The sequence below is a fragment of the Danio rerio genome, chromosome 10, assembly GCF_049306965.1.
Source record: "Danio rerio strain Tuebingen ecotype United States chromosome 10, GRCz12tu, whole genome shotgun sequence".
Taxonomy (NCBI): domain Eukaryota; kingdom Metazoa; phylum Chordata; class Actinopteri; order Cypriniformes; family Danionidae; genus Danio; species Danio rerio.
In genome coordinates this window covers 11,973,356-11,984,760 of record NC_133185.1, presented here as the reverse complement: position 1 = coordinate 11,984,760, position 11,405 = coordinate 11,973,356, and the positions used below count along the sequence as shown (strand labels likewise).

General features: G+C 33.3%; 1 protein-coding gene across 1 annotated transcript; it reads left to right on the top strand.

Moving 5' to 3' along the window:
• Window positions 1-3,136: 3,136 nt before the first annotated feature.
• Window positions 3,137-6,300, top strand: inip (ints3 and nabp interacting protein). The gene is made up of 4 exons (NM_200219.2): window positions 3,137-3,314; window positions 3,563-3,659; window positions 5,878-5,968; window positions 6,049-6,300. Exons 1-4 carry the CDS (start codon window positions 3,290-3,292, stop codon window positions 6,145-6,147), a joined length of 312 nt encoding a protein of 103 aa, NP_956513.1. The 5' UTR covers window positions 3,137-3,289; the 3' UTR covers window positions 6,148-6,300.
• The last annotated feature ends 5,105 nt before the right edge of the window (window positions 6,301-11,405 follow it).

The window sequence follows — 11,405 nt, the reverse complement described above, 5'->3', positions numbered from 1 at the left end:
TAAAATAATAAAATTATGCACCAAACTAATAAAATTAAAGATGATTTCTGTTTAACTTTTTCAGCAAAACATTTTAATAGATTTAAATGAGTTTACATTCAATGTCTCTCATATATAGGGATAATCATGAATTAATCATCGAATGCAGTGATGCAGGAAAATCTCATATTACAGCATAGTTTAATAATAATAATGAGTGTATATACATCTTTCATGATATATAATCCATAATAGAAGAAAAATCTCATTACAGTATGAATTTAAAATGATATTACCATTTGAATATTTCTAAAATACACAATTATTTTACAGTACTGAGAGTTAGACTTTTATCCTTCATATTTTGGTGTGAAAAATTATTAGAAAAACACAATTTGTAACTATTTTTTGTGAATTAGTGGGTAATTGTTAATTAGTGCAATCTGCAGAGATATATATTTGTTATTTATATTTCTTCTGTTGAACGCAAGAAAAATATATTTTGAATAAAGTAAAAAAAAAAAAAACCTGTAACCATTGACATCCATAGTAGGAAAAACAATTACTATGAAAGTCAATGGTTAGAGGTTTCCAACATTTTTTAAAAACATCTTTTTGTTTTCAACAGAAGAAATGCCAATAGGTTTGAGACATGGGTGAGTAAATTGACAGAATTATCATTTTTTGGTGAACTATCCCTTTAATGATGGTTGCACATGTTCTGCCATAAATAGATTTAAATCTGAAATATCAGACACTCAAATGATATGTTAACTGGTTCTTTGACATTAAAACTAAAGCTTTCTGATCTGTAAAAAATGTTACTTTAAAAAAATGAGTTAACTCATTTTTATAATCACTTAAATTTACCGCAATATGTTTACTTGCTTTTTTTAATAAGTCAACTAATTACTTTTATAAGCATTAAAGCTTCACATATTTAAATAATAATCAGTATTAATACCAATATTAATACCAACATTTTAATAATAGTGTTCAGTAGGGTGTAGTTTTCTCAAGATCTTCATGAATAAGCTTATATGCACCTTGTTATGCCTTAATAACCACAAACACTCAGGACTTTTTAGGTCAGTGTATTCATAACAAGCTAATAGTAAAGAATAGTGCATTTATATAGCTGCATGATTGCAAGCGATTAAATAAATTCCTGATTAACATTATTTTGGATTAAACTTCTATATGATCATAAACGCATAATAAATATTCTCCAGTGTTCTGCTTTTGTGATGTTATGAAAATACCGGATTCCTCGCCTGTGCCATCCCAAACTCATATCTCTGTTTTATTTTTATTTTTTTATTGTATTATTATTTTATGGAGACAGTTTATACATCATTTTCCAGAACCTTTACTACATTTCTGACATTTTTTCTGGCTGTTCTGGATGTCAAATGCAAAGATAATGAACTATGAGTTTATCTTTTTATTTGCAGTCAGATGATGATATCTTGTATAAATGTACAGTAATCGAACATGAGCGTTCCTTTGTATCTTCCTTTTTAACCTTCACTAAAGTATAAATGTTTTCAGGTTTCCTTTTTATATGAGTTGTATAGAGCAGACTGTATTGCTTGCACTGCATTAATATTCTTTTGTTCTTTGATTTCTGTTTAACATGTATCGCTCTGAATTAAAAGTCCTTTTAAAACTATGGTGCAGATTTGATTGAGTCCTTTTAAAAGAGCAATAAACATTTTACACTTCATAAGCACTTTTTTATTTATTTTGTTTTTCAGTGTATTCTTTTTAGAAGTGGTGAAGAGATATGACTGTACATAGTAAGCACTTTTCAACTCGAACTGCTGGAAGGCTTGAAGCTTACGCTGCTATTCTGAACCAATAATCGAGAACGGAACGCAGTTGAGTTCACACTTAGATGATGATTGATTATAAAGTGTGTTTGGCAAACTGTCCTGGGAAAGAGCACTGAGCTCACAAGATCCTCAAGCCTGGGGCTCCCTCCCTTTTGCTAGGTGAGAGGGGAGTTTGAGCTCAGGTAAATCTCGAGAAATTCCCTGCTGTAGTAGCGAATAAACAGTGACGTTCTTGTTATGAGGCAACAGTGCTAACCACCGGACCACCATGCCACCAATCTACCTTAGATAACCTTAATTGCAAGATGATAACACAGACTTGAGATATGTAAATCAGACTTGCAAAATGTAAAATTAGAATTATAAAACCTAAACATAGAATATTTTTGGGGTGTATGATCACATGTTTTTTTACAGTTCACATTCACAATCATTTACTACGGCTAATTTAATTTATTCAAATTAATTCAATATACTGCATGTCTTAGAATTGTGGTGGAAACCAGAGCACCCGGAGGAAACCCACAACTCCAGACAGAAACGCTAACGGGCCCAGCACCTTCTTGATGTGAGGAGACAAAACTAAACACTGAGCCACTGTGCCGCCCTATCTATAAACTTCTAGAAAAATGTTTTTAAATGGATAAATTTGCATAAATAATAATATTACTTCAAACATTTTTCAGTGTATCTTCTTTTCTGTTTACTTGAAAAAAGAAACGCAAGCAGGTTTGGAACAAGTGGGAGCAGAGTAAATTACATTGTTTAAAACTATCCTTTTAAAGAGGCAATTAAACCCATAACAAAAATTTCTCACCATTTCTTCACCATCGAGTGGTTTATGCATTTATCACTTCTTCTAATTAAAATAAAACAAGATATTTTGAAAAATGTTGGGAGAAAAGCAGCCATTGACACCCATAGTTTGAATAAAAAGTTCTACAGATATCAATAGCGTTTCACTTCCTTTGTGGAACAAGTGGAGGATGAGTAAATGCTGACAGGAGTGTCATTTTTGGGTGAATTATAATTTTAAGCAAAATAATTATAACATTTCTAGGCTATATATTGATATTTATTTTATAAACAACATAACTGTACCTTAAATAAGGAAAGAGGAAAATGTTAGTACTTCCCTAAAGTCTAATATTTAAAAGTACTTACCAACATCTGTTGTGAAATGTCTGACAGTCGCAGTTCACCTTTGTGTTCTTGTACATCTACAAAGTAAACAGACACACTTCAAAAAGAGCTTGATTGTAAAACCAGCTCCAGAACTGCAGGAGACGCTGAAAACAAAATAACCGTCGAAACGCGCACACATGCCTGACCGAAGAAGACAAAAGGAGAGCTACTTTATTCTTCACAGCAGACCATGCATTTGTTTTAGGCTAAATTTTTGGATAAATTGGGTTTGACGCCTACTTAGAGGTAGTTTCTGCGGGTACATTTTAAGATTTATTACACATGTAAAAATGGCAGCAAATCCGCCTGGACAAGGTAAATAATACCGCAATATATCAGTTTGGAAAACAGCTGGAGTGTCAGTTATGAGCTACGAAAATGTGATAAATTATGTTAATAGGGTGAATCCTTAATTAAATAATTAAATACTAAGAGTGCTTAAACATAACAAGTCAAGTTTCAGTCACTATTTGCCAGTGTTTCTGTAAGATTTAGTTTAAATACCGAATTTCATTTAGTGGCTGATATTAACGAGTTTATTTGAAAATTTGATATCAAAACAGGATTTCAGAACAAAAACAGAGTTGCTATTTTAGCTGAGCTGGATAAAGAGAAAAGACGCCTGATCCAGAGTCAAACTCTCAACAACCCAGGAGCCAGGTACATATATTTTATTTATTCTTATTTGTTTGTTGTTTGTTGCATATTGCTGTTATTTCAGCTGGTCTTGCGAGCTTAATAAAATAAAAATCCAAAAAGCACAAATTATGCATTATTTACTCTCCCAGTTTGAGTTTCTTTCTTCTGTTGAACACAAAAGAATGTATTTTAAAAAATGTTGGAAACTGGTAAATAATAACTTTCATAGTAGGAAAAACAAACGCATTGGAATTCAATGGTTACTGGTTTTCAGCATTTTTTTTTTAAATATCACCATTTGTGCTCAACAGAAGAAAGAAACTTACAGAGATTTGTTACAAGTGAAGGGTGAGTAAAGGATGACATATATATATGTGTGTGTGTGTGTGTGTGTGTGTGTGTGTGTGTGTGTGTGTGTGTGTGTGTTTGTGTGTACAGTTGAAGTCCGAATTATTAGTCCCCCTTTGAAAATTTCCCAAATTATGTTTAACAGAGCAAGGAAATGTTCACAGTATGTTTGATAATATTATTTCTTCTAGAGAAAGTCTTGTTTTATTTCGGCTAGAATAAAAAATATTTTAGAATTTTTAAAAAAACATTTCAAATTTATAATTATTAGCCCCTTTAAGCTATGTTTTTTTCGATAGTCTACAGAACAAACCATCATTATACAATAACTTACCTAATTACCCCTTACTTGCCTAGTTAACCTAATTATCCTAGTTAAGCCTTTAGATGTCACTTTAAGCTGTATAGAAGTGTCTTGAAAAATATCTAGTCAAATATTATTTACTGTTATCATGGCAAAGATAAAATCCGTTATTAGAAATTAGTTATTAAAGCTATTATGCTTAGAAATGTGTTGAAAAAATCTCTCTGTTAAACAGAAATTATGGAAGAAAAACAACAGGGGGACTAATAATGCAGGTGGGCTAATAATTCTGACTTTAACTGTATGTTGACCACCTGAAAATGATCAGATTTTCCAGATTTAAGTAAATGGTAATATTTATTTAATTTCTATAAAGAAATTAAAACAATTCTTCCAAATTTCAAACAAAATATAATCATTTAATGGGTGATTTAAATGTCACTGCTGAAAGGGCAAACACTGAAGAGCAAATCCATCAATGTGCAGCTCTAAACAAAGCAAGTCAGTGGCGAGGAAAAAAACCTTGAGAAAAACCAGGCTCTGTTGGGCATGACCATTTCTCCTCTGGCCAAACTTTCTGTGTGGAGCGCAGTCTTGTCGCTGGAGAATGCTGGTCATCCATCGTGGAGAACTGTTGCAGGTGTGGGTAGGTCGCCGGTGGATGATCAGGCTGGCCCACAGGATTGATGCGGGGGCTCCTCTGACACTGGGTCTTTCAGGAATCAATTTCATGCTCTCTACTCCTCCATGACCACCACAGCATCTGCTCAGGATACGTCCTGGTGCAGGATTATGGATACCTTGGCATTATTTCTTCACATGTCTTGGATCGAATCAATGGCGCTGCATAATCTTCAGGGGCCTCGGATAAATGAAAATAGCAGTTATATAAACAAACATAGAAACAATTCCAGAGTTTAGCAGCCATAATTGTGAAGGCTCTGCCTCCTTTACTCGACTTTACTATTCTAGGTACCAGTAGCCCTGAGTTTTGAGAGTGGGTTGGATTGTAACAAAAGGTTAGTTAGATAAATAGGAGCTAGATTATTTAAAGCTTTATAGATAAGAAGCAATATTTTCTAATCAATATGGAACTTAACAGGCAGCCAGTGTAAGGAGGATAAAATTGGGGTGATATGATCATATTTTCTAGACCTGGTAAGAACTCTGGCAGCTGCATTTTGTACTAGCTTAAGTTTATTAATTGAGGATGCTGGGGAACCAGCAAACAGAGCATTACAGTAATCTAGCCTAGAAGTCATAAACTAGCTTTTCTGCATGTAACTTAGCAATATTTCGCAGATTCAGGGTAGATAGACAGTGATTCTGAAAGCAGCATTAACAGTGGATCTGAGAATGCTATCTAACTTTGTCATCCAAAATTTAGTCACACCTACCAAAAATTATGAGCACTGTTACTACAAGTTTTATACTAACAGATTTACTGTTTTTATTTTTTATGTATTTTAAATAAATCATTATTTATTTGTATTTTTAATTATTTATAACCAAACTGTTTTACTAGTATATTGTTATTTGAATCGAAAAGCTAACATGAACACAATATGTTTTCCTTCTCATTCCCAGCATTCCCCTCTCCAGACCAGCTGTGAATAAAGAGTTCAGGGATCAGGCTGAACAGCAGCACATTGCAGCGCAGCAGAAAGCGGCTTTACAGGTACCAGAAGCATCATGTTTTGGAGTTTCAGAGTTCACCTGATGTTCATGATATGAAGTGTTTATGTGTTTTGATTTCAGCACGCTCATGCACACTCATCCGGCTTCTTCATCACTCAGGATTCCTCCTTTGGGAACCTCATCCTGCCGGTGTTACCCAGACTTGACCCCCTTGAGTAAATGAACATCAGCTCTAAGGACAGTATTAGCATTTAGTGAAAACTTAGTTCCCCTATTGATGGATGACTCTCATATTTCATGAATTGTTTGGTCAATTTTTTTAAGACTGTTGTATTGTTGTAGTTTTTTTTACATAAAATTATGAAAACTTAACCATTATGTGATATTATTTTTTTTTATGTGATTACATTACAAAGACTTAAATTGTCATATATATATATATATATATATATATATATATATATATATATATATATATATATATATATATATATATATATATATATATATATATATACAGTTGCAATCAAAATTATTAGCCCCCATTTAATTTTGGATTTTTTTTTTTTTTATTTGATAATGTTTAACAGAGCAAGGACATTTTCACAGTATGTCTGATAGTATTATTTCTACTGAAGAAAGTCTTATTTGTTTTATTTCATTTGGACTAAAAGAAGTTTTACATTTTTTAAAAGCCATTTTAAGGACAATATTATTAGCCCCTTTAAGCTATGTTTTTTTCGATAGTCTACAGAACAAAGCATCGTTATACAATAACTATAATTACAATAGCCTAATTACCCTAACCTGCCTAGTTAACTTAATTAACCCAGTTAAACCTTTAAATTTCACTTTAAGCTGTATAGTCTTGAAAAAATGTCTAGTTAAATATTATGTGCTGTCATCATGGCAAAGATAAAATAAATCAGTTATTAGAGATTAAATTACAATAGTTATTAAAACTATTATGTTTAGAAATGTATTGAAAAAATCTTCTTTCTGTTAAACAGAAATTTGGGAAAAAACTGGGGTTAATAATTCAGGGGGTTTAATAATTCAGATTGCAACTGTATTTTTTTTAAGTCAATTTATGTCCTTGTTTAAGTCAGTTTATGACCATATAATGACTACAGTCCTTTAGAAAAGATTAATGTTCTCAATTCCAAACGCAAAAGTCAGATATAATACTCTTATGACTAATTAATATGGGTTTATTAGTAAAGATGTTACATATGTCTACAACAAAAAGGTTTCAAAGTCGAAAAAGCGAAAAAGGTTTCAAAGTCATCTAGGTTTCAAATATCATCTCCATAGGCTCAGCTTATAATACTTAAATTTTAGCTTCTTTTTATGTTCGTAAAAAAATGTAAATATTTTTTTTTTCATTTTTACAGTTTTGCTGGTATAATAATGCATTTGAATTTGAACTTCAAAACAAGTATGTTCCCTATAGCAGTGGTTCCCATTTTTTATTAATTTATTTTTTTGCCTGAGACCCCCTTTTCCCCTAGAAAATATTGTAAGATAGTGTAAGTAACATTATCACTCATATAAGTTTGTAGTAAGGATGACAAAAATGTTTGCTTTCAAACAAATGGTATGTTTAATGCTATATCTAGATATGTTTATGCACAAATTAACAGCCTAATGTAAAATATAAAAGCAAAACATCAGTAGGCCATTTGTAACTGAAATACGTAAGCCTTTGGACATTACATTGGCCGTATATTAGTTGCCAAATAGTTGCCAATTTTTTAAAAGCTTCTCGTCAATAGCTGTGACGTCCCTCATCATTTTGGCTGTGTGTCGATTTCATTTGCCTTGAGCTCAAAAAATGCTCTGGGCTTGTCGCGGTATTGAGGATGAGTCGTCTGCAAATGTCTTATTAATTTGGATGGCCTCATCCATTCGTAAGCAAAAACTTCAGGCAACTATCTTGGTATTTCCTGCATTTCGTGTTTCTAGTATTGCTAGCATGTGACCCGAAATGTTTGGAGCATCCTCATCTGGGTCCAGTAGGCTTGGGTCATTAGTATTAGCTGCTGATGGCTAATCACTAAGACTGTTTTTTTTTGGAGAACGAATTACAAATTTGTCTTTTATTTTATTTTTTGTTTATAATTTTTAAAAATTTATTTATTTATTTTGGTCATCCAGGGGATAAAATGAACAAAGGCATCATGATTATTGTCCTAATTGTCCTCTGCTAAACAGTGACACAGAGTCGTAAAAACAATGCACTTATATAGGAGAAAAACATTAAATATAATTGAATTAACATCTAAAAGTGCATATGTAAGGTGGGGAGGTGAGAGGTGGGGAAAGATGGCGAGTCGCATACCTAGTGACCTGGTCTCAAAGAAACCCAAATTCTGCAGTTTGACAGTATTTTGGGTGTTGATCAAACAAGAAGGGAAAGGCGGTAAATACGGACGAGACAATTTGCAAATTGTCCAATAAAAGGTGACCGTGAGAGACGAACCTAAGGCCACATACACAGTATTCAGTTTCTGAATGGTTTAGGCACAAGTCAACAGTTTGGTGACGCTGTCTGAGCCTTGCATCATATTTTTTTATTAAACACGGTAATATTGTACACCGAGGTAAAAAAGGGAGTAGGTTTGATGAGTTTGTAAAGCATTCATAGGATGCAAACTTCACAACTAGTTGAGTCATCAGGCTGGTACTTGTTTTTATGAATTCAAACACATACTATCTAATAGTGAAGTAATGTTTAAATGAACTGAATTGGTTTTGTGACAATGAGTCCTAAACACTGAACATAAGGCCCTGTTTACATGAACATAGGCATTTTCAAAATCACACTTTTTCTACGCAGTTTCACTGTTTGTTCACATAAAAATGGAGTATTGGGTGACTGAAACCAAAATTTTCTGATTTTCTGAAGATTTTCCGAAACTCTGGGTACAGTGAGGGTTAAGTTTTGCCCATAGACTGTAAAAGATATGGACATAGTATCCGTGAAGTCACACATAGACTTCTGAAAAACGCAAACGAATCTACAAACTAGGTGTAACCACCCGTCGCCATTTTGTTAATACAGATTGTAGCAATACCAAACAAGGGCAAAGTGGAGGAACGTAAGCTTAGCTACAGACGCCTGCTAGCATTTTGTTTAAAAGGGCTTTTCTTTGGAGAAACGCTTAATACTTTATTTCCTGTGACTCGTTTGTGTTTGGACCACGACTGCTTGGTTGTATACTATATCAATGAAGTGTTTAGACTTATAAAAACCCTTTTGTAATACATTGAGCCACTAAGCATTGCTCCTAGGACGTTTTTCTACAGGAGGAAAACACGAATAACTCCCAAACACTTCAAATATAGTCTATAGAAATCCAGGCATAGCACTGTTTGACAATGTTTCAGATGACTGTTCTAGAGCCTACAGCTAATTAATCTGTCAGATTCTGGAGTGCATTACAGGTCTAAAGAAAATAATCTTAAATGATATGAAATAAAACAAATACATTTATAGAGATAAAGAAGTATATAATTTCACTGACCTGGGAAAAGACGATGCACACTGCATGCCATATCATCTGATAGTTCCAAAAGGCAACTGACTGTGTAAAGCCACATAAAACAAAACAAAAATACAATGTATATGCCGAGTTCAGTGGCTAATCAGCCGGATTCAGCTGAGCTGAAGTGACGGCGACCAGCGATACATATGTCATTCAAGTGGCCTCGCCCTTAATTTTGCAGACTTAATATAACTAAATATAAGTATAAACGGATGAGTTATAAAATAATTCACCCCCCTCACAGTTGTCATGAAGGGTAATATTAGCTATATGAACCAAAATTGTTCCTAGTACCAAACACCTTTTTTTCTGCTGTAAATTTAGCCATTTTAACAGTGGGCTCAATATAAATTTGCTCTATTGTGGAGCCAGGACTAGCAGAGATTTTAGTTTTAGTTACTTCTGTATTTGCTTCACAAGGTAGAGTGGGAGGTTGCCGCTTGGTTTCGCCTTATATCATCAGAGTGTTTGCTGTTTTTTTTTTCTGATTGTCCAACATGGCTTCGTTACACAACAAACGTGTAAGACGTGAATGAGGAAATTTCCACACCTTCATCCTTCAGATGATCCAGACCAGACCCTCTCTTTAGAAGCATACACTGTCAAAAATGCTGGGTTCCACACAATTGATTTGTGTTGGGACAACATAAGAAAAATTACATTTTTACAAATTTAAGTGGATTGAACATAAATCAATAAAGGCCCCCCCAACCCCCCAAATAAATAAATTGTGGAAAAAAATCTAATTTCAAAGCAGTAGATTGAATATTTGCACATAATGCCCCTTCACAATGTGACATCACCACCTACTTGTCCAGCAATCATAATACAGCATTTTAATCATTTTATTTTGTGAACTAAGATCGCTTTGACAACATAGTCTCTTAAAAGATTTAACTTTCATTGTGTACTACATTGTTGCTGTGTAAAGATACCCCGAGCCATGTGGGAAACAAAAACACAGAAAAAGTTTTTTGAGAAACAACAAACTTTATAGATATTGAAGAGTTGCTTTTATTTGTGGTTGTATATTGTTTCTCAGCCTCGTGCCTCAGACACCAATATATAAAATAATACTTGTGTATGTTCAAGAATAGAGTACTGTATATCAGGCACATATGTTTAACAGGCACATATCCTTAATATATCTAACACGGACGCAGCTAACAATGCAACAACATCTGATAAGTGCTTACTACTTTGGAGAACATTTGTACGAACACAAGACAAGAATACAAGAAGAATAGCATATATTTGCTACATTTGTCTACAACATATATTAAACAACTGGATGGACATTTTAACATCATCAAGGTTATTGTTTTGGCGTAGACAGTAAAAGAACTTAAATTAGCAATGACTTTGTAACGTAGTTAGATGTAATACTGCACTGGACAATGAAGAGTATAATCGGACAATTGTAGTTATACAAATGACAGAAAGACTTGAAACAGTTGCATATACAATACATTCAAAAACAACAATCTAAACTTTATATACCTAAATAGACTACTAGAGTTTTAAGCTGCCATATGTTTGTTCGTAATGTTTAATACTTCCCACTTGCTGTCCTTTGTACTGTTAGATTCAGAGTAGTGTAAACACAGTGGCTTTGTGGCCCTTTGTTTGTCATTCCTCGAGAGACATCCAGTAGCATTTTCAGTTACCAAAATGGCAGTTGCTCAGCTGCTGTAAAAACTGATAGATGTACAGGATTGTGCTAAATTCTTAGGCACGAGTATTTTCACCAACAACAAAAAATAATTTTAAGACTGTTTAAACTACCTGACAAACTATTTTTAAGTGTACCAAAGACAAAATGCTAGGAAGGGTGCATACACTAAATGTTGATTTAATTTAGGGGCCGTTTACACAAAATTTTCAGGCAAAAACAGAAAACTTTTTTGTTTTACCTGTTTGTTTGTGCAA